The sequence below is a fragment of the Lonchura striata genome, chromosome 13 (genome assembly GCF_050655825.1).
Source record: "Lonchura striata isolate lonStrDom1 chromosome 13, ASM5065582v1, whole genome shotgun sequence".
Classification (NCBI taxonomy): Eukaryota; Metazoa; Chordata; class Aves; order Passeriformes; family Estrildidae; genus Lonchura; species Lonchura striata.
The window spans coordinates 19,122,522-19,149,225 of NC_140715.1; the positions used below are offsets into that span (position 1 = coordinate 19,122,522).

General features: G+C 56.1%; 3 protein-coding genes across 3 annotated transcripts; 2 read left to right on the plus strand and 1 right to left on the minus strand.

Moving 5' to 3' along the window:
• Positions 1–1,712: 1,712 nt before the first annotated feature.
• Positions 1,713–12,967, plus strand: GRPEL2 (GrpE like 2, mitochondrial). The gene is made up of 4 exons (XM_021532137.3): positions 1,713–1,841; positions 5,845–6,013; positions 7,165–7,246; positions 9,179–12,967. Exons 1-4 carry the CDS (start codon positions 1,774–1,776, stop codon positions 9,526–9,528), a joined length of 669 nt encoding a protein of 222 aa, XP_021387812.1. The 5' UTR covers positions 1,713–1,773; the 3' UTR covers positions 9,529–12,967.
• A 2,635-nt stretch (positions 12,968–15,602) lies between these two features.
• Positions 15,603–18,681, plus strand: PCYOX1L (prenylcysteine oxidase 1 like). The gene is made up of 6 exons (XM_021532146.3): positions 15,603–15,736; positions 15,986–16,192; positions 16,637–16,811; positions 16,891–17,102; positions 17,192–17,332; positions 17,872–18,681. Exons 1-6 carry the CDS (start codon positions 15,613–15,615, stop codon positions 18,528–18,530), a joined length of 1,518 nt encoding a protein of 505 aa, XP_021387821.3. The 5' UTR covers positions 15,603–15,612; the 3' UTR covers positions 18,531–18,681.
• A 1,280-nt stretch (positions 18,682–19,961) lies between these two features.
• On the minus strand, positions 19,962–25,137 carry IL17B (interleukin 17B). The gene is made up of 4 exons (XM_077786748.2): positions 25,003–25,137; positions 21,787–21,855; positions 20,643–20,929; positions 19,962–20,490 (listed from the first exon to the last, which is right to left on the minus strand). The coding sequence occupies exons 1-4, from the start codon at positions 25,135–25,137 to the stop codon at positions 20,247–20,249; spliced, it is 735 nt and encodes a 244-aa protein (XP_077642874.2). The 3' UTR covers positions 19,962–20,246.
• Positions 25,138–26,704: the final 1,567 nt, after the last annotated feature.

A 26,704-nucleotide genomic window follows, 5' to 3' on the forward strand; every position in this document is an offset into this window, starting at 1 on the left:
GCTGAGGGAACAGGGTGGGAATGCTGCTCCTGCTTCCAGGGAAAGGGGCTGGGCTGGGCTCAGCACCCCTGTGGCAGCAGCTGCTGGGACAAGCAGCACCCTGAAAGCACATCAGAGAATTCCAGACTGGTGTGGGTTGGAAGGGACCTTAAAGCTTATTTTGTTCCAAGGGGCAGGGACAGCTTCCACTATCCCGGTTCCATCCACTCTGGCCTTGGACACTTCCCAGGATGGGACAGCCACAGCTTCTCTGGGCACCCTGTGCCAGGGCTTCAGCATCCTCACAGGGAACAATTCTTTCCCAATACCCTGTCTAGCCCTGCCCTCTGGCAATTTGAAGCCATTCCCATTCATCCTTCACACTGGCTCCCATGGGTAACCCGCAGTTGTCAGCAGCTTTGGCCAAGGCTTTGGGCTTTGTTTATTCACCATGGGTAAGGAACACTCGCAGCCTCTTCCAGTTCGTTCCTGAACTAGAGGTGAAACCGTGCTGTTACCACCCTTTAACCTGCTGTGTGACCCGGGGTGAGCAGCGCTGTGTCCAGGCTGGAGCCCTGTGGGGAGCAGGTCCGAGCCCAGGGGACCGGAGTTGTGTACCCGGTGTCCAGCTCCGAATGCAGCAGGGCAGGAGCTGGGGCTGGGTCAGAATCGGAGTCCTGGGGGATGGAGCAGCGACCGGGACCGAGCTCCAGGGAAGCGGCGCAGCGTGCCCAGGTCTGCCCCTTGCACACTGCAGCTCTGTCCAGCTCCCAGTCTCGGGGCACAGATCCCATTCTGGGGGCACAGATCCAGTCTGGGGACACAGCAGCCGCGTCCAGAGCCAAACCCCGGCTCCCGGCCCCTTGTGCCAGCAGCCGAGTCCCGAATCCCGGAGCCCCGTGTGGGCAACAGGCAGAGTACCCGTCCTTCATTCCCCCATCCATCCCTGCCGTGCCCTCATGGCGGGCGGAGTACCCATCCTTCATTCCCCATCCCTGCCTTGCCCTCAAGGTGCAGCCCCTCATGGTGGATGGAATACACATCCTTCACTCCCCCATCCATCCCCGCCGTGTCCTCATGGTGGATGGAATACACATCCTTCACTCCCCCATCCCCGCCGTGCCCTCATGGCGGGTGGAATACACGTCCTTCATTCCCCATCCCCACTTTGCCCTCACGGTGCAGCCCCTCATGGTGGATGGAATACACATCTTTCACTCCCCCATCCATCCCCGCCATGCCCTCATGGCGGGCAGAGTACCCACCCTTCATTCCTCCATCCATCCCCGCCGTGCCCTCATGGCGGATGGAATACACATTCTTCATTCCCCCATCCCCGCCGTGCCCTCATGGTGGATGGAATACACGTCCTTCATGCCTCATCCGCCATGCCCTCATGGCGGGCGGAGCACCCGCCCTTAATTCCTCCATCCATCCCCGCCGTGCCCTCATGGCGGATGGAATACACATCCTTCATTCCCCCATCCCCGCGCTTCGCCCTCATGGCAGGTGGAATATCCATCCTTCATTCGCCCATCCATCCCCTTCTCGCCCTCATGGCGGGTGGAACACACATCCCTCGTTCCCCCGTCCATCCCCGCCTCGCCCTCATGGCGGGTGGAGCACACGTCCCTCGTTCCCCCGTCCATCCCCGCCTCGCCCTCAGGGCGCAGCCCCTCATGGCGGCCCCGCCCGCCCAGCTTCGCGGGGCCGTGTGGGAGCTGTAGTTCCGCGGGGGCGCGGGCGCATCGCCGCCGCCGCTGCTCCGCCGCTCCGGCCGCTCCGCGCGGGGCCATGGCCGCCCGCTCCCTGCGGCGCCTCGGGGCGCTGCTGCCCGCGGCCGGCGAGCCCGGCACCGGCAGGTACGTGGGGCCGGGCCGGGGGGACGGGGGCGGCCCGGAGCCGCGGGGTGCCGGGGACAGACGTGGCAGCGCCGCGGGGCCGGGCCCGGGCGGGCGCCGCGCCGGGGGCGGGAACGGCAGCGGATCCACGCCGGGACCCAGACCCCAACCACGGCCCGAGCCCACACCGGGACCCAGACCCCAACCACGGCCCGAGCCCACACCGGGACCCAGACCCCAACCACGGCCCGAGCCCACACCGGGACCCAGACCCCAACCACGGCCCTGGCCCGGACCTGGACCCCGACCCGAACCCAGACCCCAACCACGGCCCTGGCCCGGATCTGGACCCCGATCCGAACCCTGTCGCTCTCCATCATCTCCCCATCTCACTCCCGAAACGCCACGCTGCCGTTCTGCTCTCCTCAAAATACCCTGGAGCAGAAATAAACCTCCATAACCAAGTTCTTTTCCCAAAATATATTTTTTTTAAGTGTTCATTTTTAAGGCAAAGCGTTCCCGCGCTCGCTAAGTCACGTTGGGAGATGGTTTCCTGCCTCTGTGTCTCGCCCGGCTGAACCATTTGTTCATTAATTTATTCATTAATTATTCAGGTTTAATGTGCTCCTCAGGTTTTGTTTCTGGTGGTGAGGCAGCACATGTGCTATCAGTGTGTTTTGGGTGGTCGCGGGAAGAGAATACATTTAATTGTGTCAATATTTCGACAGAGGAACTGTGTCCACTGATGCTTGTTTTTTACATCATGGAATATGGCTTAGAAAAGAGAAATCCATAAAGGTGCTTGGGTTATTTGAGTGAAGTGTGGGCAGGTGAAAAGAAAAACCGCTAAAATGCCTGTTAATTATTTTTTTGTCTAGGAGAGAAACACCACTAAAAGACTGTTTAAATTATAACAACTCTGCAGCACGTAGTAGATGCAGCTGTATTTGGGACTAAATGTAGATGCATGTCAGGAAATTCTCGCTCTTGCGTGGGTGAAAACTGCTTTGTCCCCCTGCAAAATGTGCAGTGAGGCTTTCACCGTTCGTGTCCCTCCTTTGGACACTCTCTAAGAGCTTTAGGTGTTTTTTACATCCTGGCACCCAAAACTGCCCCAGTTCTCGAGGTGAGGCCACCGCAGAGCGGGACAATCCCTCCTTGCGCTGCATTATCTCCGGAGGCACTCCCTGATGAAACAGCGCCCAGGAATTGGGAGTAATTAGATTTCCTTCCAAAGGCGGCTCATCAGAGCTGCAACCAGTGCAGATGTTTCTGTGTGTCTCAGCACTCGAGAGCTTTGTCATGCTGATTTGGGAGGAGGAGGGAGTGTTCCAGGAGGGTGGAGAAGGACCCTTGATTGTCACTTTGGAATGGTCGGGAGCTGCAGAAAGAGGTGATACCATTGTCGCTCTGACCAGAAACCCTCTCTCCTCACTGAAATATTAATCTTGAAGGACAATTGGCTTAAGCCATATGGCTGAAATCAACTTCTCTGCTCTTTCTTATCTCTTTGGCTTTCTGTGACACGGCTTTGTAAATCTTTCTGTGACACTAACTTGTGTAACCTCCTTCGCACGCCCTGCGACTTCCACGTGTCTGTCACTTCAGGATGTGTCAGCTTCCTCCCGTGGGATCCATGCCTATTTTTAGGGTAGTTGCGATCAAACCAGCCTATAGAAGATGGAGCTTGGTCAGTGGACAGCCTGTAAATAGCTCCTGCCACTTGTTGGGGAGAATTCTTTTCATCCTGAAGCAAGGAGTAAATTGAGCGGCATTTTCACCCCCGCATAACCGACCTGAAGAATTCCCTTTGGAGTCAGGCTGGGATTTCTTGGCCATAACTTTTCCAGGCAGCATGTGGCTGCCAGGGCATGTTCCTGCAGGGGTGAGCACTTTGGGATTTGGGTTCAGAAGCTGCAGAGGAGTCCATGCAGGCAGCTCCCTGCTCCACGTAGGCAGCTGGGACCGGCTCCTCCATGCCCCTCTCCCACGCAAAACACACCCATCCCTGCCAGTAACCACCGGCAGAGACAAAAACCTCTCCAGCTTTGGCATCTTGGGTGCCGAGGAGTTAACTGAGCTGCACAGCCTATTTTTAAAACACAGGAGTTTCACCTCTGAGGGGCCCAGCGAGATTTCTCAGCTTCGTTCAGGTTCTTTGGTTCATCTGTAGCATGGCTGATTTCCATCGCTGCAGCTCTTTGAAATGAAATGTGAGATGATAAAGGATAAAGCTTGTAGCTGGTGCTTCCCATGGACGTTTTTATGTGCAAAGAAAGCCTCAGATTGATTTTTGAAGGTTTGGTGAAGGAGTCCTTTTCTGTCCTCCCCTCTATGTCAATCTACTTTCTCTAACTTTGATAAAGTGCTGTTAATCAGTCAATAAAATGAACGTAACAGGAATCTTAAAAATCACTCAAGACGAGGTCTTGTGTCCCAAACAGCAGCCAGGGATGAATTGTGGGTTTTTTTCCCTGTGTTGGCATTCCGGGAACCCAGGCAGTTCTTTAAAGATTAGTCTGAGGAGCATCCTACTCTAGAGCAAGTGTTAAGTAGAGAAAGCACTTTGAGGTTTGTATTTGGCACATAATTTGTTGAAAATGAATGGTTTGACATACAGATCATGTTTTAAGCACTCAATAAAAATTGCACATACAAATGTCCTCAGGTGGGGAGAGGAAGTTTGTCATTAGTGCTGTGGGACATTTAGCGCCCTGCTATTAAGGAATTTAAATGAGGAAACATCTGGGCTGTTCAACCAGGGTGGGAGGAGATCCCTCCTGGTTTTTGGGCAGATACAGATCCCTTGAGCTGGGCTTTTAGGATTGAGCCAGTCTAAACCCTCAGGGACACCTCCTCCCTGCCCCACATCTCACATATTTGGCTTCCTTTTGGTACTGGCACTTGCACTGATCTGATCTGTCAGCACACCTATTCAGGGACACTGAGAGAAAAGTCCTCTTGTTTTAGAGGATTATTTTTCAGCTGGTTTAACTCCTTGAGATTGAATTCTGCTCAGCTCCAGTACTGGAATAAAGGGGGCAAAACGGCTGAACAGCACTGAGGCTTCATGATGGACCCCAGAACAAATTCTGTGCACTTGGTGTGACATTGAACCTGAGCAATGCAGCCTCGCTGAAGAGGAAGAATGCTTAATGGTGCAGGCCTGGTAATGTGAACTCGGCTGAATCGATTCTGGGGTCTAAATTAGCGTCTCTGTACAGAGTGGAATTGTTCTGTAAAAGCACAGGGAGTGGAGCTGGTGCCAGCACAGGGATTTCTGGGCTGTGCTGCCTTTCACAGGCTAGATGTGCACTTAATGTATGGAAAACATTGCATGGAGGGGATATAAAACATTGCATGATGGGGCTGTTGAAAGCTTGCTCAGAGGAAGAGCCCAGGTATTCCCAAAAAAGGAGAATACACCCTTCCTTGTTAGGTGTGTACTGAAACATTTCCTGGATGGAGCTGGTTTGGAAGCAAATTCTGTTTTGTTCTGCAGATTCTTCCTGGTGTGAGGTGTGAGAGCTGAGGCTCATGCTGGCAGGAATGAGCCCTGTCTAGGTCGGTTTGTAAAAGCAAGTGTAGTAGGAGGGAGAGTGAAACACGGAATTTTTTATGTTGGAAAAGACTAGGGAGGTGGTGGAAGCATCCAAGAAATGACTGGATGTGACACTCAGGGCTCTGAGCTGGTGACAAGGTGGGGATTTGGTACAGGGTGGACTTGATGGTCTTGAAGATGTTTTCCAACCTCATTTATTCTGTGTTTCTGTGAAAAGCTGACTCTTTCCAAGGTATGCCAAAAAAGTGGAGTAAACCCTCTGTGTGTCATGCTAGTCTAAAATAAAAAAAAAAATTAACAACACTCTTTGTGTTTCTTTGCTGATTGTCTGTGTTTTCTGAAAAGAAATAAAATTGTGTCTAGAATCCTGTGTACCTCTTTTAAGAGTCTGCTTTTAATACTGACACTAACCTTGAATTCTTGTTGACCCTGAAGTGACTCGGTTTGTTTCTTTGTCCCTAGCTTGTATTTCAGAGGGTGCCCCTGTGCTTTCAGCACTGCAGCTCAGCAGAGAAGTACAGGAGATGAGTGTGGCCCAGAGGACCCCAGTGAGGAGCCCAAGCACCCCCTCCCTGACTGTGCCTTGGAGCACAAAGCCATCAAATTGGAAGAGCAAGTCCGAGATTTAACTGTGAGTGTGCTGGATGCCTTTGCTTCAGTCCCCTTGGCTTGATCTGGTTTTCAGCCCTGGATTTTTCCCTAAATGCTGTGACACACACACAGAGCTCCAGAGCAGCTGTGCCCTGAGTGTGAGAGGGTGAAATTCCACCCTGCCTTCCCCAAAACACCATCTGGCAGCAGGGCACTGATGGTGTGATCCTGGCAGGAAAAGCTGTGTTTTGGAGCTGGCCACTTCTTTCACAGCCTTGTGGCAGTAGTTTAGTGCTGATTAGCATCACATGTTGGCATAGAATAATGGAATATCCTGAATTCTCACAGGATCATCCAGGCCAGATCCTGGCCCTGCACAGACCCCCCAAAATCTCACCCTGGGCATCCCTGGGGCACTGTCCAAACCCTCGTGGAGCTCTGGCTCTGGAACTGTGCCCATTCCTTGGGGAGTCTGGGCAGTGCCAGCACCCTTTGGGGAAGAACCTTTCCCTGAGCTCCATCCCAAAGTCCCCTGGCACAACTCCAGCCCTTCCCTGTGTCCTGTCCCTGTCACAGAGATTGGAGCTGCCCCTCAGGAGGAGCTGCAGCCCCCAAGGAGTCTCCCCTCAGCCTCCTCCAGCTCCACAATCCCAGTGCCCTCAGCTGCTCCTCCATGGCCTCTCCAGACCCTTCCCCATCCTCTTCCCCCTCCTCTGGCCACTTCTTAACTGCTTTGTGTCCCACTGGATGCAGATTATCCAAGAAGGGAAGCCCTTTTAAGTGCCTTTGTGTGATGGAAATCGGTTTCTATATTGAAGAACACACGTGACCGAGGGGGGGATTAAATACCACAGCTCCGGGCTGTCCTGGAGATAATCACCCAGAGAATCCTGCCCTGAGTGAGAAGTCAGCTGTCACAGAGCTGCCTGCTGGAGAGAGGAGGATCTCAGCAGCAGCCTGGCACTGCCTGGTCAGCTGAATTCAGCCATTCAATGCCCGGAATATTTTTGGCCTTCCTTGGGTCTTCTGAGGGAGTTGCAGTTTTTGGTTAATCAGTAGAAGGACTTGTCTTTGTATGAAAATGCAGGAGCCCAGCACAGCCTTCTCTTTTTAAAAACATTTCTGAGGGGTTTGCAGGGTCAGGAGAGGGGTTTTTCCTGCTGGTTTGATGTGTCCCCTCTGTGGTTACAGGAGCGATACCGGAGAGCTTTGGCAGATTCCGAGAACGTCCGCAGGAGAACACAGAAGTTTGTGGAAGATGCCAAACTCTTTGGTAAGCAGAAGAGCTGTGTTTACTGCACTGGCCTGCCTGCCTGAGCAGAAAATGCTGATCAGCAGCTCTTCTGTCCCCCTGTCCTGCCCTCCCTCATTCATTTCAAAGCTTGCTGTGATGTTTGGCCTGGACTCTTGATATTTGGACTTAATCACTATTTTTACTCTGTGTCCACCTGTGTCCTGTCCTATCAACTTTACCCACAAAATCACAGAATTGTGACTATTTTTTTTTTTAATAGTCCCAGTGCAGCTGAGTTTAGTTTTGCTGATTTGGTTGAGAATGCAGGAGTCCTGCATTCTCTGTGTGCTTCTTCTGCTGTGTGCTGAGGATGGACTCTGGCAGGGTGTATTTTATACTCAGCTGTGTCATCAGGTTGTGATCTCCTTTACTGTATTAACAGCCTCCTTGCTTCAGTCCATTGGAGGTAGATGGAGCATGGAGCAGTAGTTGTCAATCTCTAGATTAGATGTTTAAAACCTCTAAAAGAAATATTTTAGCATCAGTGAAATGAGCTGGATTTGTAGCTTTGGCAGCAGAAGGAGGTGAAGGGGGAACAAAGTGCTGTTCAAGCATTGTACTGTGCCAGAACCATCTCTGAGAATGAAAAACTGTTTTTCTCTATAATGCATGGATCTCAAGAGGTTTATTGTCAGATAATTCTAGCAGCCTTGAAATTAGAGCTGCTGTATTTTCTTACTTTCTGCCCATGGTGCTATAAAATGGCTGCTGAGTTTGGAGATAATCAACAACAGGATGATTGATTTTTGAGAGGGTTTTTTGAGCTCTTGGGATTTGATAAGTAGCATGAAGAAAAAATAAGTTCTTCATTAGAAATTGCTCACAGAGTGAGACTCGGGTATCTGTAGATAAGAGGAAAATCTGAAAGAAGCTCATAGCAGGGTGGGGTTAGTCTCTTTTCCCAATTGATGAGAGGCAAGGTAAGAGGAAGCAGCCTCAAGTTGTGCCAGGGGAGGTTTAGATTAGGTTTTAGGAGAGATTTCATTACTGAGAGTGTTGCCAAGCACTGGCACCATCTGCCCAGGGAAGAGGTGGGGACACCATCCCTGGAGGTGTTGGAAAGACTGTGACACGGTTTAGTGGTGGCCTTGGCAGTGCTGACTTGATGATCTTAAGGGTCTTGAGCAGCCTAAATGAGTTTGGTTCCATGAAAAGAGTGGTAATTGCTGGGCTTCTGTCTGCTCCTTTGCTGCATCTCCTTCCTTTCCCTTTGTTCACATGTACAGCTGCAGACAGCACTTGAGTGTTGCCTCATTTTCTCTGTTTCCTAACATTTATGTAACTGAGGGAGGCTGCTTTTCCTGGAATTTCTGCACTGTGCAAGAAACCACTGCTGGAAATGCAGCCAGTCTAACCCTTTTGTCATTATTTTCTAATGACAAAACCTGCCTGGCTTTTCATGGCCAACCCAAGGACTGTTTTGGTCCAGTCCTTCCACAATGGTTTTAAGCTATGAATAAATTGGGGATTTTGTACTTCTGAATAGCCATGCATTGTTTTTGCTTCCCCCCATTGTGTTTGTTCCCTGTGGAATGGGCACTTGTGTGACAAAACTATGTCAGTGGGACTGGAGCAGGGAGTGTGGAGCAGAGTCCTAAATGACAAATCTCAGTTGCAAAAAACTGTTTGGAGTGAGACATGAATGCTCTGCTTTGTCAGGAATACCAAATATATATATGGTCATAGTATGGATGTGTATTTCCTGCATATACCTTGGTTTGGGGAGTCTTTAGATTACTGTTAATGCTGAAGCTTTGGTTCCAGCAATCAGAAGACACCTCCTGGTCTTGCTAAATTAAGTTCAAATCAATGAGCAGCTTTAAAAGTGCCTTCAAACCACTCTGATTTTGTCTGTCCTTGCTACTGGAGCTCTGGATGTTCTGCAAGCTGTCCTTCATTTCCTCCCTGCAGGGATCCAGAGTTTCTGCAGAGACCTGGTGGAGGTGGCAGACATCCTGGAGAAGACCGCCGAGAGCGCCGCGGGCCAGCCCGGCGATCCCAACCCCGCCCTGAAGAAGATCTACGAGGGCCTGGCTCTCATCGAGGCCAAGCTGCAGAGCGTCTTTGCCAAGCACGGCCTGCAGAAGATGAACCCCGTGGGCGGCAGGTACGACCCCTACGACCACGAGATCATCTGCCACGTGCCAGCCGAGGGCATGCAGCCGGGCACGGTGGCGCTGGTCACGCAGGACGGCTACAAACTGCACGGCCGCACCATCAGGCACGCGCTGGTCGGCGTGGCCGTGGAGGCACAGGAGTGACCTGGCTCCAGCTGCTCCACCTGGGACCTGGCAGAGCTGGGGACAGTCACAGCTGCTTGTATTTACTTATTTATTGAGCTGCCTTTTTGTGTGGTGTGATGGCTTCGGGGTGTCGCTGCTGCTCATTCTGAGGTACTCGTGTATTTAATGATCCTCCTTGGAGTCCCTGGAGTGCTGCTGTTTGTCAGATATTTGTAGCCTCTTTCTCTGCTTTATTTCTCCGTGGTTTGTATGGGGAAGAGAGGAGAGATACAGAGGAAGGGAAATTCTCTTTTTGTCTCCTCTGAGAGGGTCTCCTGCAGTGGACTCCAGGAAAGGAACTTCTCTGCCTCACTTTCCACAGCTGTATTAAGGGACTGTAATAATACTGACCTACCTCACAGGGATGTGGTGAGGCTTTTCATGTGCAAAGCACTGGGAAAAGTCCAGAGGGACTAGTATTATTATCACCTGATTTGATGTCTTCCCTTGTCTCCAGACCCCTCAGATGGGGTGAAGATGATCACTTGAAATAACATTTAGGGGCAGCTTTTTCTTACATTGCTTCAGGAAAACAATCTGGAATTCATGGAATCTCTGTTGTACTAGAGTTGAATAGAGATGAGGGTTTAAAAAAAATTCAGTTCTTAGGTCAGACTAATGTTAATATTCCTTCTCCAGGTAAAATTCCAGCTTGACTCTGTTCCCAAAGGTAAAACAGGAAATGGTGATTTGTGGTGAAGCCAGAAAGCTGTCCTCACATCTCTTAATCTCCAACCCAAATGTATGTTTTAGAGGAGAGTAATTTCTCTTCCCTGGTGGGTATTTGTGCATCTTTCAAGCATGATAAACTACGTGCTGTTTGTTGCAGCTGCTGGCAAAATGGAGCTGTGCCCTTAAGCAGGAAATCTGGACTGTTCTATTTTCTCAGCTCTCCGGCAGAGATCCTCAGATTGCACCAACTTCCAGTCCACATTCTGATTCTACTTTCAATGATCCTAGTAAATATGAAACCTTTTGGGTTTTGACACAAGGAGAAAAATCTTCTCTGCTCCAAAGTCTCAAGTGCCCTTTAGCCAATTTTAGCAGCAGTGACAAGAAAGCAAGAGAAGCAGAAGGCTGAAGAAGTGAAAGCTGACCTCGAGCTGTCCTCCTGGTTGGAGGCATGTTGTTGTCACAGCACATATGTATTTCCCACTGGCCCCATTGCCTGGGAGTTCATTTATCTCAGCTGAAAGGATGCAGTCACTGAGGAGGATCAGAATTTAACCCTTTGCAGAGCAGCAAGCAGTCAAATGACAGAAGAAGAGTTAAGCCACAAAACCAGGAATGGTTGGTTTTCAGCTTGTTTCTTACTGATTTGTTCATTCCTTCTTTTTTACTTTCTGGAATTGGTTCCATAACCTGACCAATGCACTTCCAAAAATCTTTTACTTATAAGAGTGGATGCCATCCCTGCTTTGGAAGAAAATTTATTCTTCTCCCATTCCTTTGGAGGCTTCAGCTGAAAAACCCTTTTGGACTTCAAGGTTGTCACAGCCTTTAATACTGACAGTCTTTCACTGTCAACTTTTCAAGGTTGTGTGCTCTTAGTGGGTTGGCATCCCAGAAATTTAAGGAATCTGCACATTTCTAACCTGCTCCATGCAACCTTTTAGTGGCAGCTGTGGCGTGAGTCTGTAGTGGATCCTTTTTGGAGTGTGGATCCTTTTTGGAGTGTGGGTTTCTGCCTCTGTGCAGTAGGTTCTGAGGGAGGTACTGGAGATTTCAGCCCTGAAACAGCACTTCTGGCAGCTTTAGCTCATGGGCAGACCTCTTGTTCAGTGTATTGTTACCATGGTTTTGGAAGTTTCAGAGACTTCCTACTCGTTGTGCTGAGCAGGTCACTAGGGTATGCTGTTTCTCCAGAGAAAAATAGGTAAAATACGAAATGTGGCACTACAAATCTGCCTGTTCTTCCTCAAAAGTGAGAACCCACATCCTCAGCTGGAGCCACTTCAGCCCCTGCTGTATCAGCTGAGTCTTGCAGTCTGAGGGGAGAGCTGGAAGCCAACTTTGAAATTGAAACTTTAGTTGTAAGGAGCCAAACAGAAGCACTGACATTTTACACTACAGACAGTTTTCTGTCACAGAGAGGCTTCTGCTGGTGTGACCAGGGGTGATGGGATCCAAATCCTCTTTAAAATCACCCGTGGAACCAGTGGACTGTGAAAAAAAAGTTACAGTCATTCAATCCAGCTTGGGTTTGCCAACTCTGCCTGTCTCCTCAGCCAGTATTCACCCACTTCTGCCTTAAGGAAATACCCCAAAATGCACTCAGGCCTTCTGTCTGTACTGAGATGATTTATCAGCTTGTCTGGCTGGGGTCTGCTCTCACTGAGGCTGCAGCAGGACTCTGAGGGATCCTCTCCAGTCTTTCCCACCCTCACAGAGGCCCTTTTAATTTTAATTTGGGGCAAGTTCTTTTCCCAGTGAAACCTACAAAACTTCTACAGGATCCTGTCAGGTTTTATGATTTCTGTGAAATGGAAGCAATGCTGAGAGATTTTCACAGATGTTGCCAAAGATATAAATCCTGGAGCTGTTGTTTGTCCCAGTTTCTGCTTCCTTTGAAAGGTGAAGTGAAAATGAAATAACCAAACCTGGATTCCATCACAGAATCCAGATTTCCCAGGTAAAAATTTATTCTCTTGCTTTTCAAGCACACTTAATAATGTCTTTTTGTCCTGGGTGAGATTGTGGAAGGGTGGGTTGAATTTCTGCTTGGTTCTTGCTGCCTTTTCTGCCCTGTTTCTGTAACTCCTGCAGGGAGGGGACTGACCCATGAGCTGCTCCTCTGCAGTCACTTTATGCAGTGACTGTTGAATAAAACACAGAAATACATGAACAGGACAGGAATAGCAGAGGAGAGGAAGTGTCATGTAGCTTTTAGTCATTCCCACACCTGGACAAGTCTCCAGTGGCACTGTCCTGAACATGGCAGATCTGAACTCTGAGCAGGAGCAGTGCAGAATGAAATGGAAGTTGCTTTGTGAACCTTAACTTCCCAGTGCTTCAGCAGCAGAGCTTCTGTTGGAAGAGCTGTGATCACTCAATAGCTCCTACGATCCCTTAATTAAAAAAAAAAAAAGTATTTAAGTTTTGTAATGTGAATATTGTAGTATTTTTTTAATTTTAAAACTCGAGGTGTTCCGTTATTATTTGCAAAGTCAAACGAACAAAGTGTTGCTAATCTCCAAAAATCTTAAGGCAGTTTAGGTGGGGGAAACATGTATATATTGTAATTTCTGTGTGTCTCTGTGCTCTTTGTTTACCCAAAGGCTCTGGCTGTATGACAGACAGAGATGTGTGGGAGAAGTGCAAGGAATTGACAACAACATTTGAGTTGATGTTGGAAAGGTCTGATTTCCTTTAGATGTTCGGATACTGTCCATTTGCTAATAAAACAGAAAAATTGCAATGACTTCTCTTACTTTTTTCCTTTCCCAAACTGTTGCTCATTCCAACTCCAGCCAGCTGGGACTGCTGGAAGGTTTCTTGCTGTTCCTGATCCCATTGTCTGTGAAAGGGCCACAGCAGCATTTGGCTCAACATTTTATTAACGATGCCTCAGGAGGGCTCCCAGAAATGCACACACACGGCGTTGGTGTCAGTGATTCCTGCACTGATAACCTGCCCAGGCGTTTCCACACCTTCTGCTCTGTCTGTTCCTGCATGGCTGGAGAGAAATATTTTCTGCCAGCCTCTGGTTGGTTCAACAGAGCTCTGCCAACAGCTGAAATCTGGATTTCTGGGTTTAGCTTTGCTTGGCTCTGCTGCCTGTTTGCCCCGTGTGTGCTATGCTGCAGAACTCCAGGGCGTTGTACAACTCTGCAGCTAAGGGTGGGTTAATTTACACACTGTGGTACCCAGAGGCAGGCTGTGATTTCAGGGATTTGAGGGAGAAAAGACGAGGCTTTCTCTGTGAGGGCGTGTTTGTAACAGATTTCATTCGCTGCAAAAATAGCTGGGCCTCCATTCCTGCTTTGCACCCGTGTGGGTGAGCCTTGTTCTCCCACAGCTCTGGATGCCCCCGGGCACTTCTCCCTGCAATAAAAAGCATTTGCAAAAGCCCATTTACAAATAGCCTTTATGGGGGTGAGATCAATATTTCCGTGCTAAAGACCTGCCAGCAAAGCCAGCCGTGCTGCCGGGGTGATGGCCCATCACAGGAGCTTTTCCTCATCCTGCTAAAATGCACCTCAGCCCAGGAAATCCTGCTGCTGCCATTAGCGATTTCTGGCTTTGCTGGTTTTTCTCTGCAGCAACAGAGAGAGTTGGGAGTTCTCAGACCACTTTTTTCATGTGCAGAAATGCCTCAGAGCTTGGGGCAGAGCATTTTGCTTACCGCATGATAAAATATCCAGAGCTCCTGCAAGCAGGGCGGGGACTGGGAGCAGTGCTGACCTGCCTGGGAGCCCTGCTGTGTGCACAGCAGATTTCTTGTCACCCACAGCCCTGGGGAAATCAGGCTGGTTAAGTAAGAACTTGTTTAAACCCGAGACATGCTGCAAAGATATTTGTGTGCTGTGTTTTGAGCTGCTTGGGATTGTCATCTCCCTATTCCTGTGGGATCCTTCCCATGGTGAGGGGGAGTTGAGCACGGCCAATTTTTGTCTGTGCCCACCCAAATATTCACCCTTGAAGTTCAGGGCTGTACGTGCTTCCCATGCAGAAAGTCTGAAGTGGCTCCTGGCTGGGGAAGGAAAGGGGCCCGTGCTTGTGTTGTGTTTCCTGGAGACAAAGTGATGGATTCTCAAACAAAATTCCGTCCCTTGGTAAGCAGCCAGCCCTGGGCTGGAGCGAGCTCTGGGTCTGTAATTACACGTCCAACCTGTTCGAGAGAATTTTTGCTCAGCCTTTGCCGTCCTTTGTAATCCGAGTAGCAGCGTGGGATGCCCTTGGCACGAACCGCTCGCTGCCAGGCACTTTGTTTCGCCCAGGGCAGAAAGTCCGAGCGAAAGCTCGAACCGCCCTGGCTGCTGCATGAGGCAGGCGGGACCCGGCGGAGCGGGGCCCGAGCTCTGCGAGCATCACCCGGGGCTCATGGCAAACGTGCTCCGTGCCCTGGCAGCTCATGGCAAACGTGCTCCGTGCCCTGGCAGCACCACGGCACGGCGGCGGCAGGAGCGCGGTGCTGCCGGGGCAGCTCCGGGCTGGCCCCGCGCCGTGCGAGGAGCGGAGAGCCGGGGGATGCTCGCAGGGGATGCTCACAACGGGATGCTCGCAGGGGATGCTCACGGGGGATGCTCGCAGGGGATGCTCGCAGGGGATGCTCGCAGGGGGATGCTCACAACGGGATGCTCACGGGGGATGCTCGCAGGGGATGCTCGCAGGGGATCCTCGCAGGGGGATGCTCACAGGGGGATGCTCACGGGGGATGCTCGCAGGGGATGCTCACAACGGGATGCTCGCAGGGGATGCTCACAGGGGATGCTCACAGGGGGATGCTCACAACGGGATGCTCACGGGGGATGCTCACGGGGGATGCTCGCAGGGGATGCTCACAGGGGATGCTCACAGGGGATGCTCACAGGGGGATGCTCACAACGGGATGCTCACGGGGGATGCTCACGGGGGATGCTCGCAGGGGGATGCTCGCAGGGGGATGCTCACGGGGGGATCCTCGCAGGGGGATGCTCGCAGGGGGATGCTCACGGGGGATGCTCGCAGGGGGATGCTCGCAGGGGGATGCTCACGGGGGATGCTCACGGGGGATGCTCACGGGGGATGCTCGCAGGGGGATGCTCACAGGGGGATGCTCACGGGGGATGCTCGCAGGGGGATGCTCACAACGGGATGCTCGCAGGGGGATGCTCACGGGGGATGCTCGCAGGGGGATGCTCACAGGGGGATGCTCGCAGGGGGATGCTCGCAGGGGCTTTCGGCTGTGTGTCAGCGTCCCCGCTGTCCCCTCAGCGCCACTCTCCGCCCTGCGGAGCCCGGGCCCGGTGCCGCCTCTCCCGGCCGCGCCGTGCCGGGCTCGGGGCGGAGCGGGGGGCGCGGGGGCCGAGCCTGCGGGAGGGGCGGGCCGGGGCGGGCGCTGCCGGCGCCGCTCTCCGCGCCATGGCCCCGCCGCCCGCCGCGCTGCCGCCGCTGCTGCCGGTGCTGCCGGTGCTCCCGGCCCTGGCCGCGCTGCTGGCCGCGCTCCCGGCCGCGCCCGCCGCCCGCGCCGCGCCGCGCTCCATCGGTACGCGGGAACGGCTGGGCTGGGCTGGGTATCCGGGAGCCTTTGGTGGGGCCGGCAGCACCGGGCCGCCTTCTCCGCCCTGCCGGGGCCGGCGCTGAGCGTTCCGCAGCCCTCCGCTCCGCTCCGCACGCTGCATCCGCATCCCCGCGCATCCCCGCGCATCCCCGCGCATCCCCGCCGCGGCCGTCGGGGGAGCGGCGCGACCCCCGGGGCGCTGCTGACCCGGCCTCTGGCCGCTCTCTCCCGCAGCCGTGGTGGGCGCCGGGCTGGGGGGCTCGGCCGCCGCCTACTTCCTGCAGCAGCACTTCGGGCCGCAGGTGCAGCTGGACGTGTACGAGGCGGCGGGCGTGGGCGGCCGCCTGGCCACGGTCACCGTCAACAAGCAGCAGTATGAGAGCCGGGGAGCCTCCATCCACGCCCTCAGCCTCCACATGCAGGACTTCGTCAAGATCCTGGGTGAGACTGCGCGTCCCAGCGCTCGCGTGGCCTCCCCTCGCTGAGCTCTGGGGTTTGGGCACCCCCGGGCTCTGTGCTTGGGGTAGTGGGGAGGGTTCCTGCCAGTCGCCCTTGGCACCCCAGGCATGTGGTGACCCCCTTGCTGTCTCTTCTGTTGTGCCCTGGAGAGAGAAGGGGATGGGGTGGTCACATCAGGGGGTCCTGGTGGGATTAGTGTTCATGGTTGTTCCCAAACTCCTGCCAGTCTGTCCCGGTAGGCAGCAGCAGCTCCATGAGATGCCCCAACATGATGTGGCTGGGAACCCGTGCCTTGGGGTCTCATTCCTGGTGTCCCTCCAAGAGCATCCTTGCCCGTGTCCCTGCTGGGACATGTCCAGTGCTGGCCTTTGCCAGGAGCCAGCCAGCCCCAGGGAGGGGCAGCCACGGCTCCCTCTGCTCCCGCAGGCCTCAAGCACCGGCGCGAGGTGGCCGGGAAAAGCGCCATCTTCAGCGGGGAGCACTTCGTCCTGGAGGAGACCGACTGGTACCTGCTCAACCTCTTCCGCCTCTGGTGGCACTACGGCATCAGCTTCCTGCGCCTGCAGATGTGGGTGGAGGAGGTGATGGAGAAGTTCATGAGGTAGGAGAGCCCGTGGGGTTGGGGGGGTTTCCTTGGCGCCAGGGCATCACCGGGTGCCCCCTGCTCCCGTCCCCTGCAGGATCTACAAGTACCAGGCACACGGCTACGCCTTCTCCAGCCTGGAGGAGCTGCTGCGCTCGCTGGGCGGGGAGGCCTTCGTGAACATGACCCAGCGCTCGGTGGCCGAGTCCCTGCTGGAGGTGGGCGTCACCCAGCGCTTCGTGGACGATGTCATCGCCGCCGTCCTGCGCTCCAGCTACGGCCAGTCCGTGCTGGTGCCCGCCTTCGCAGGTGAAGCCACCTCCTCGTGCTCTGCGACGCTCCTCAGTGTCCCCTCTGCGGCCCAGGCTCTGGAGCCACCTTCATCTTCCTCTCTGCAGGGGCCATGTCGCTGGCGGGAGCCCAGGGCAGCACCTGGGCGGTGGAAGGAGGGAATAAGCTGGTGTGTTCAGGTCTGCTGAAGCTGACCAAAGCCAATGTCATCTCAGCCAGGGTGACAGGCATCTCCCTGCACAGCTCAGGTGAGCCTGGGCACGGCTGTGGCTCTGCGGGCACCAGGGTGGGAGGTTGGTGGTGGCAGCATGGGAATGCTGTGGCTGGAGGGCATCCTGGTCCTGGTGAGGCATTTGGGAGAGGGCTTGAGGGTCTGTCCTTCTCCCTTGGTCTGATCCAGTGGGGACCCTGCAGCAACCAGCCCTGAGGTTGCCCTCCCTCCCTCCTGAGGTCCATCAGGTTCTCCTGTAGCACCATCCTTGTTGCAGGCTTGCTCCCCTTTCCAGCACAGCAGAAAAATATCTGGGGCCTGGGATGTGGGCTGTGTTTCCCTAGTCCTCTTTGCCCCCACTAGGCTGGGTTTCTCTGGAAACCATTTCGCAGAGTCTTAACGAAGCCTTTCTGCCACCCTAAGGCATTAGAAACTCATCCATAACCATCCACTGCTGTGGTCCAGCACTGGTGTGTGCTGGAAAACCTGGGGATGGAGGTCGGGCTGGAGAAAAGAGGGTCAGGGCAGCACCAGCTGGGCCTCAGGGCTGCTCCTGACTGTCCCCTGTCTCTTCAGAGGGGAGAGCCCTGTACCAGGTCCACTACGAGAGCCCCGAAGGCCAGGGCTCGGCTTTCTACGACCTGGTGGTGGTGACGACTCCGCTGCACCCCAGCAGGAGCAACTTCACCTTCGACAACTTCGACCCCCCCATCGCCGACTTCCCTGCAGCCTTCCAGCCCTCCGTCACCTCCGTGGTGCACGGCTACCTCAACTCCTCCTACTTCGGCTTCCCCGACCCCAAGCTGTTCCCTTTCACCAGCATCCTCACCACCGACACCCCCGACCTCTTCTTCCACGCCATGGACAACATCTGCCCCGTCAACATCTCGGCGGCGTTCCGGCGCAAGCAGCCGCAGGAGGCGGCGGTGTGGCGCGTGCTGTCGCAGCAGCCGCTGGACAAGCCCCAGCTGAAGACCCTCTTCAGGTCCTACTACTCGGTGCAGGTGACGGAGCGGCAGGCGCACCCGCGCTACGACGCCGCCAAGGCCCTGCCGCCCGTCGTGCTCCACGAGAACCTCTTCTACCTCAGCGGCGTGGAGTGGGTGGCCAGCTCCATGGAGATGATCGCCGTGGCGGCCAAAAACGTGGCCCTGCTGGCCTACAACCGCTGGCATCAGGACCTGGAGAAGATCGACCAGAAGGACTTGATGCACAAGGTGAAGACGGAGCTGTGACCAGCTCGTGAGGGGTGCTGGGCCAGGAGCTTTGCTGTGTGGCAGTCTGGGGAGTATTTATTGCCTTGGGGAGGCTGGGGGGGCTGGGGGACAAGGGACAGGCTGTGTCCCGGTGACTTGAAGGCCTTCAGGAATACAGTTCCTGCCCGGTGTTGTTGTGTCTGTGCCGTGTGCCTCAGTTTCCCTGTTACTTCACCCCAGGCTCTGCTGGAAAGGAGCCTGTGCCTTCTCCTGAAAAAGGGTCACTCTGTTTGGAGGGATCTTGGGGGGCTTTCAGGGGTGAGGCTGGCTGGCACTGGCAGCAGATGGGTCCTCCCAAGCTTCCCAGCTCCCACCAGTCTCTCCTGCCTTCCTGGCTTTGCCCTTGGGAGCCTCACAGGGCTGGAGATCCCACGGCCTCTCCCATGCCCGGAGCCCAGCCCTGCTCCTGTGCCCCAGGGATGCAGGAGGGCTCTCACAGCTCCTGCCAGGTGCTCTGTGCTTCTGGGGGTGGCCAGGCTTGTGTTCGGGGGCCACAAGCGCCCCAGTGGGAGAAGCTGGGCAGGACAGAGGGGCAGCCTGAGGGGCCAAGGCAGGGGCAGCTCAGACCAGGGCCAGCAATGCGCTTTATTGAGACCTCAGAAGCTGCCCAAGCCACCAGCAGCTCGCCCCACTCCTTGGACTGCCCAGCCAGGCACTGAGGAACTTGTGGGAGGGCTGGGAAGGGACTGGGAGGGCTGGGAAGGACTGGGAGGGCTGGGAAGGACTGGGAGGGCTGGGCATTGCCAGAGCTGTTGCAGCGATGGAGCAAACAAAGAAGGGAAGTGGGGACTTTGGAAAGGGAGGAGGCCTGATCCTGGCCCTGATCCTGACCCTGATCCTGATCCTGATCCTGATCCTGATCCTGATCCTGATCCCGATCCTGACCCTGACCTTGACCCTGATCCTGATCCTGACCTTGATCCTGACCCTGATCCTGACCTTGGTCCTGACCCTGATCCTGCCCCTGATCCTGATCCTAATCCTGATCCTGATCCTGATCCTGACCCTGATGCTGACCCTGATCCTGATTTTGATGCTGACCCTGACCCTGATCCTGACCCTGATCCTGATCCTGATCCTGATCCTGACCCTGATGCTGACCCTGATCCTGATTTTGATGCTGACCCTGACCCTGATCCTGACCCTGATCCTGATCCTGATCCTGATCCTGACCCTGATGCTGACCCTGATCCTGATTTTGATGCTGACCCTGACCCTGATCCTGATGCTGACCCTGATCCTGATCCTGACCCTGACCCTGACCCTGATCCTGGTCCTGACCTTGATCCTGATCCTGACCCTGACCCTGATCCTGGTCCTGACCCTGACCCTGACCCTGACCCTGACCCTGACCCTGACCCTGGTCCTGGTCCTGGTCCTGCCCAGCAGAGGGACCCCGGGCAGGACCATCTGGCTCCCTCTGTCCCCCAGCCCAGAGCTGAGCTCCCCGTGGAGCTTGGGGCAGTCGGTGGCTCCCAGGGCTGCCTCTGCACTGGGTGTCCCCTGAGCGGCTGCTGGGGCTGAGGCTGACAGAGTCTGCAGGGAAATTCTGAGCAGCCCTTGCACGGGGACCTCCCCTCACCCTGGTGCCCAGCCAAGGTGGCCTCTCCCAAAGGGCTGGGCAAGCTGGGGAAGCAGGAGCAAGCTGGTGAGATGCCCAGCACTGGGGGAGCTGCAGGGAGGGGCTTTGCGGCCTCAGAAGATGCAGGTGCAGCCCACAGCGATGGTCTCCATCACCATCTGGTACTTCTTGGGGCACTTGTCGTTGCCCGAGGGCCGGCGGGCCGGGCAGAGGCGGCGGCGCACGGGCAGGCGGCTGTAGATGGGAACGCTGGCCATGCTGCGGTCCTCCTGCATGGTGAAGGGGTTGATGCAGCCAGTGCACAGGCAGCGGGCCTCGGGGATGTCTGCCGGGATCCGTGCGGCGTCGTGGTTTATCCTGGAGGAGAGGGAAGGCAGGACAAGGCTGCAGAGACGGTGGTGGGGGCAGCGGGTGGGTGAAATAGCACCGCAGCCCCCAGCAGGCAGCAGAGCCCCTGTGCTGGCACACAGGGACCGTGCCCGTCCCCGAGGGCCCTGCCCTGGGCTCACCTGTAGGCCCAGGGGGACAGGCTCCTCCGGTTGGACCTCCAGAGCCTCAGGTTCACCTGGCACTTGGTGTCCCCCGGCTCGGAGCCGTTCCTCAGCTGGCGCACCATGTCCTGGATGCTGTGCTCGTACTCTGCCATGCTGCTGTAGGGGTCCTCGGGCACCCAGGCCAGGGCAGGGGGGGCTGTTGGTGGCCGTGCCAGACCCCTTCTCCTGCCCTTGGCTGCCTTGCTCTGGTCCTTGGCTTCGGGCACCAGGACCATGGCGAAGGTGAAGATGCAGAGGAGAAGCTGAGGAAGAAGAGGATGTCTGCTTGGGCTGCAGGACTGGCACGGAAGGGGAGCTGTCCCTCCTGCCAGGGCTCGCCAGGTGATGGCAGGACCACGCTGACCTTGAGGTGGCACATTCAGTGCCCAAAGGCAGTGCTGCCAGCAGGTGAGAAACACCTGAGGGCACTTTGCAGGGATGGTGGGCACACGGTCATGATGAGCTGGTGTGTGTGTGGCCGCCCCTCACCCTGCTTGCAGCTGGCAAATTGTGTTGCCCAAAGCGCCCCTGCCTGTGCTGCCCTGTGTGCCCTCCCTGCCCACCCTAGGCAGCTGCGTGCTGGGAGGGACCAGCTCAGGCTGTACCTGGGCAGCCTCTGGTTTAAAAGGAGCCTTACAGAGATGGGACAGTCAAGAATGAGATCTTTATCCAAACCCTCCTCTCCCTCCCTCTGTGCTCTGAGGACGGTGAGAGAGAAAAGATGCTTTTTTCCTTCCCTTCTCCCTCCGGCCTCGCGGGGCCGAGCAGCCGTGTGCTGGCACCCGGCAGGCTGCCCAGCAGGGAACAAAGTTGCTTTCTGTAGTCCTGCTCGCTGCTATTCGTGTCCCTGCAGTGGCCCGGGCTGCCCCACACCCTGCCCGTGGCTGGGCAGTGCCCCGGGGCAGGGAGGCTCAGCCGGTGCCGGACTGCCCGGCCGGGCTGGCACGGCTCTGCCCTCCCAACCTCTGCATCCTCACCCTGCTGGGCATGGGGGCCATGGCCCTGGCAGGCCACGGCGGGCACCTCCAAAGCAAACAACCCCAGGTAAACAAGCATGCAAATCATTCTGGTAGAGAAGGAAAACGAGGAGCAAGCCCTGAGCTGCCGGGGAGGCACCTACCAGGTTTGGAGCCCGCTCCATGGCCGCCCGCTTGTCCTGCAGTGTGGCCGGTCCCTGCGAGCCGGGCAGCTAAAAAGGGAAAGCCCCAGCCCCCAGCCATGCCCTGCCAGAGGTGTGGCTGGTCCCCAAGGTGCCAGGGAGCCTCGGAGCAGACAGGGCAGGGGGCCAGCGTGGTCTGGGACTCGGCCACCCGTCACCGCCCCGGGCGCTGGCTCTGCTGGCTGTGGCCACCGTGGTCAGTGGTGGGTCCCCTCTGGCCCAGGCAGCCCTGAGGGGCTCTCCTGGCAATAACGTGCTCTGGGGAGGGGGTTTGGGCTCTCTTGGTGTCACCAGCATGGTCACAGCCCTGACAGGGCTGGCAGGACACGGCTGCTGGGCTGGTGGAGCAGGGGCTCACAGGAGGAGCAGGGTGGCTGTGTCCCGAGCTGGCAGCAAGGTGAGCAGGTACCGTGGGGCTCAGGGTCTTCTGTCATCTCTGAGCCACCAGCAGCAGCAGCTCTGCTGTCCCCAGGAGCCCCCAGACCCTTCTGCCCAGCAGTGAGATGATGGCAGCCATCACTTCCTGCACTCCCGGTCTGTGTGTGCCCAAACCCTTCCCCTTCTGCTGTCCTCCAGCTCCTGCCATGGGGACGCAGCAGCTGTGCCCACAGCTGGCCGTGGCTCTGCAGGGTGCTGGGTGTGCTGGGCGATGCCCTGGATTTCCGGGGTCAGGCACCGCGGTGCAGCGTGCTGCGGTGGGGGAAACTGAGGCACGGGGGTGCTGGCTGTAATTCCCCGTCCAGGGGACAAGGGCTGGCATTGCACCCCTGCTCTGCCTCTGTCCGTGCGGTCAAGTGCCACGCGATGGTGCTGTCCGCCACCCAACCGCTCCCAATCCTTCCCGTCTGCATCCCTCCTCCTTCCATCCCTTCCCGCATCCCTCCTCCTTCCATCCCTCCCTGCATTCCTCCGCCCCTCCATCCCTCCCTGCATCCCTCCTTCTTTCATCCCTTCCTGCATCCCTCCTCCCCTCCATCCCTCCCTGAATCCCTCCGTGCATCCCTCCCTCCATCCCTCCCTCCATCCCTCTCTCCTCCCTCCAGCCCCACCGCGGGCGATGCCCGCCGCTGTTCGCACGCTCCGGGCAGCCGGCTCTGCCCTCCTCCGTTGGATGCTTCCATCCTCCTCCTCCTCCCGCCTCACTCTGCACCCCCAGCGACCTGAGGCCCTTGAGCTTCGCAGGGCAGAGGGAAATATCCGCCTCCTTTTCCCAGTCCATCAACTGTGCCTCTAGAAAACCCCGTAAATAGGGTCAAGGTCTCTGCACCCCCAGCTCCCGCTGTCCCCCTCCTGCTGCCTGCCCTGGGCCCCAGCCCACGTCCCCATGCCCAGGGACAGCCCCGCAGGCTTCAGAGCTTCGCTGTCCCCTCGGCTGGGATCTGGGCAGAGTGTCCCGTTTGTCCCTGCAGGACCTGCCCGAGGAGCCCTGCACCTCCTGCCCGTGCTTCAGGTGTACGGCAGCACCCGGCCTCTGGCCACCAGCATTTTTTGGGGTGCTGAGCCAACCTGTGCCTGCTTTTCACCCGTGTCGTGGCAGCCCGGCAGGGCCGGTGGAGCCGCGGGCGCTGCGTTGTGTCAGCGCTCGGCAATGCTGTTTACACATGAGAGAGGAGCGGAGGCATCTGTGCCGGCAGCCAATTACCCAGTTTTGATCTTTTTTGGTGAAAAGGAAACCAGGCCTTTTCAGACATGGCCAAATTTGATAAGCTGGAGGAGTTGGGGGCGGGCGTGGGAGGCTTTTCCCCAGCGGGCTCGCCCCAGGGAAGGGGCTGGCATGGGGAGGTTGGGTCAGCTCTGCCTCCAGGAGGGCTGGGGGGCTCCGGTGCCCATCCTGGCTGCAGTGCCATCCCTGGGAGCAGGGTGTGCTGAGGTTGGAGTGCTGGAACCACCCCCAGGGCTCTCCTGGGCAGGGGTTACCTGGAGGGGAGAGGTCGCTCAGGTTTTTTATGTGCTCATTTCTGCTGCTGTCACCGCTTTGCCACACTGCCATGGGAAATCTGGGTGGAGAGCGAGGCCTGGAGATGGGGAGCAGAGATCCAAATGGGGCAGGAGAGGCTGTGAAGATAAGCTCCACCTGCCCTGAGTAAACCCAGGTGTTTATTTGCCTTGTGGAACCCACCCCAGCCCAAGAGATGCAGGGCATCCGTGTCGTGCCACACTCACGCTTGGCAGCAGGGATGTGCTGGGCAGGGATCAAGGGGCAGAGCCCACGGGTACTGCAGGTAAGGGAATGGGGGGAAGTCAGGCCACAGCTCCACGCTGGCAGAAAATAGCTTTGTGCAGTTTCCCACGAGCAGAAATGTCCCTGTAGGGGTGGGAGCTGCTGGGGTGGGGGCTCAGGTCCCCTCCATCTGTGCTGGGCAATGGGCAGCCACACTGCTGATGCCACTCTGAGGGCATGGCCATTCTCCGGGCACCAGGCTGCCCCTGAACGCTGCTCCTGCTGGGCTTTGTGAGGCACACCTGAGCACACCCCAGCCAGACAGGCGGGTCTGGCAGGAGGCTCCAGCACGGCCTCATCCCTATCTCTGGGTGAGCAACATTTTCCACTCATCAAAGGAAAGCTCCAGCCAGCTGTCCTGGCCAGAGGCAGCTCCGTGAGGTGGGAGGAGGATCAGGCCTCCGTGTCCCCCCAAAACCCCCCTGGCAGGTAGTGCTGGCCCAGCCAGAGCACGGAGCTCACATCCTTATTTGCACAACGGCTCCAGAGCTGCCCCAGCCAAAAAGGCTTATTTTAAGCTTGCTGGAAAAAGAACATTGTTTGGTGGGAATTAAAACGCCCCATTCTCAAAAAAGGGCAAAACAAAAAGTGCTTCATTCTGCCGGCTCCTGCCATTGCATAAACACAGAGACAGGCACGGCTGGACAGGCCGGCCAGGAATTTGTTGCTGGCACCGATGGGATGGGTGCTATTCCCCCAGCAGCTCCTGTGGGACAAGGACCCCTCCTTTTCTGTGCCCCCACTGTCCCAAAAGCCCTGATCCTGGCAGGAGGGGTTTTCTGAGGGAGGGAAGGGGCATTGCCCCACTCTGGGCAGGAGGGGTGACCACGCTGGCAGCCCGAGGTCTCTGCGCAATAATCACTGCACAATATTATTTATACAGCCCTAATCCAGCTCCCCTTCTCCCTCCCCGGGCGGGGAGTGGGGCGATGCTCGGGGCTGGCTGTAAATCGCACCCTTTGGATGCCGTGAGAGCCAGATTTGGGCGTCGGGAGGCAGAGCTGAGCCGGGCTCTCCTCTGGGGCTGGGGGGACAGCAGCACCCCGGGCAGGAGGCTCGGGGGACCGGAGGCCAGCGGGGCAGATGCGCATCCATCACCCGGCCGGCGTTTACAGCAACGTCGCTGCTTACACGATCCAGACGCGCTGGTTCCTCCCGTCCCTCTCCTCTCGTGCCTTTTGTTTTCTTTAGGAGACAGAGCACCTGATGGAAAAATCCTGTTCTGCCGCTCCCCACGCTGGGAACAGCCGCTTCCTTCCGTCCCTGGCCCTGCCCGCTCCCTCTGGCAGCCTCAGGTCCCCACAGCACAGGGGGACAGAAGCGCGGTCCCCTCCAGGCTGGGAGGGTGCAGGGCCACTGAGGCACTGGCTGCCCATGGGTCCTCTCATCCTGCCTGGCCCCATGCCATCCGTGCCCCCTGCGCCTGTCCTCTGATCTCCTCCAGCCCTTTGGGCTCCTGGCCTCAGCCTGTCCTGCCTGTGCCCCACCAGCAAACAATTCCAAATAATTCCAAATAATTCCAAATAATTCCAAATAGTTCCAAATAATTCCAAATAGTTCGGTTTTCCTTCCCCCCGCAGCCGAAGGCAGTCAGACACCAACCCCTGAGTGTTGTAAATGCAGGTGAACTCAACGGGAAGGAATGACGATGTCTGACTCAATTCAGAAGGTTGAATGATTTCTTTATTATAACTATGTTAAAATATGTTAATATGCGATATAAAAAGGAAGATACTGAAATTACATACTACTTTTTAAACTCTAATACAACTCATGACTCTTTCTTGAGAGTCCAGCCATAGCTGGGTTGGATTGGCCATCAGGCTCAAACAATCCTCACCAGAATCTAATTAATCACTCACTCTAGGTAAACCATTTTCTAAACACATTCTACATAGCAAAAACAAGGAGTAGAAATAGAAATTGTTTTCTCTTTTATTTCTCTCTGTGTACTTCTATGAAAAATCTTGAGAGGGAGAGAAATGTGCTTGCCACACCTGAGTGCTTTGGAGGGGTGGCTTCATTTTGTGCTGGATTTGCAAAGGTGGGACCTGCCAGTCCTGCCAGGGTGGCCTGGCTGTGGCAAGGGCTGCTCCTTCGGAGCCCGGAGCCGTCCCCAGCACCTCCCCTGCAAGGCCAGGGGGCTGGAGGATGCTCCCAGGAACGTGCTGCCAGGGCAGCAGTGCCCTCTGGGTCTGTGAGGAGAAAGCCTCTTATTTGAAGGGCTTTGGTGGCTTTTTCTCGTGGGCAGGAGTCCAAGCTCCAGTTCCCAGGGCGGAGGTAAATGCAAAGCTCAGCAGTGGCACTGATGCTGTGACCAAGCCAAACTTCCCTCTGTGTCCCTGGGCAAGGGATCCCATGCAGGCACCCCCAACCTGCTGAGGAATCATCACCAGGTGGGAACTGAAGTCAGAGCAGACAGCCTCCTGCCTGCTCCCCATTCCCTGCTCCCCATTCCCAGCTCCCCATTCCCAGCTCCCCATTCCCAGCTCCCCTTTCCCTGCTCCCCATTCCCTGCTCCCCATTCCCAGCTCCCCATTCCCTGCTCCCCATTCCCTGCTCCCCATTCCCTGCTCCCCATTCCAGCTCCCCATTCCCAGCTCCCCATTCCCAGCTCCCCATTCCAGCTCCCCATTCCAGCTCCCCTTTCCCTGCTCC

Bases quoted from the DNA above. Each gene is read 5' to 3' on its own strand.
- PCYOX1L (XM_021532146.3), top strand. From the start codon at position 15,613: ATGGCCCCGCCGCCCGCCGCGCTGCCGCCGCTGCTGCCGGTGCTGCCG. The intron at 16,812-16,890 runs GTAGGAGAGCCC...CGTCCCCTGCAG, and splicing joins GTGATGGAGAAGTTCATGAG to GATCTACAAGTACCAGGCAC. The intron at 17,103-17,191 runs GTGAAGCCACCT...TCCTCTCTGCAG, and splicing joins GCTGGTGCCCGCCTTCGCAG to GGGCCATGTCGCTGGCGGGA.
- IL17B (XM_077786748.2), bottom strand. From the start codon at position 25,137: ATGCGCATCTGCCCCGCTGGCCTCCGGTCCCCCGAGCCTCCTGCCCGG. The intron at 21,856-25,002 runs GTGCGATTTACA...TTCCCTTTTTAG, and splicing joins GCTCTCACGGCATCCAAAGG to CTGCCCGGCTCGCAGGGACC. The intron at 20,491-20,642 runs GTGAGCCCAGGG...CCTCTCCTCCAG, and splicing joins CTGTCCCCCTGGGCCTACAG to GATAAACCACGACGCCGCAC.
- GRPEL2 (XM_021532137.3), top strand. From the start codon at position 1,774: ATGGCCGCCCGCTCCCTGCGGCGCCTCGGGGCGCTGCTGCCCGCGGCC. The intron at 1,842-5,844 runs GTACGTGGGGCC...CTTTGTCCCTAG, and splicing joins GGCGAGCCCGGCACCGGCAG to CTTGTATTTCAGAGGGTGCC. The intron at 6,014-7,164 runs GTGAGTGTGCTG...CTGTGGTTACAG, and splicing joins AGCAAGTCCGAGATTTAACT to GAGCGATACCGGAGAGCTTT.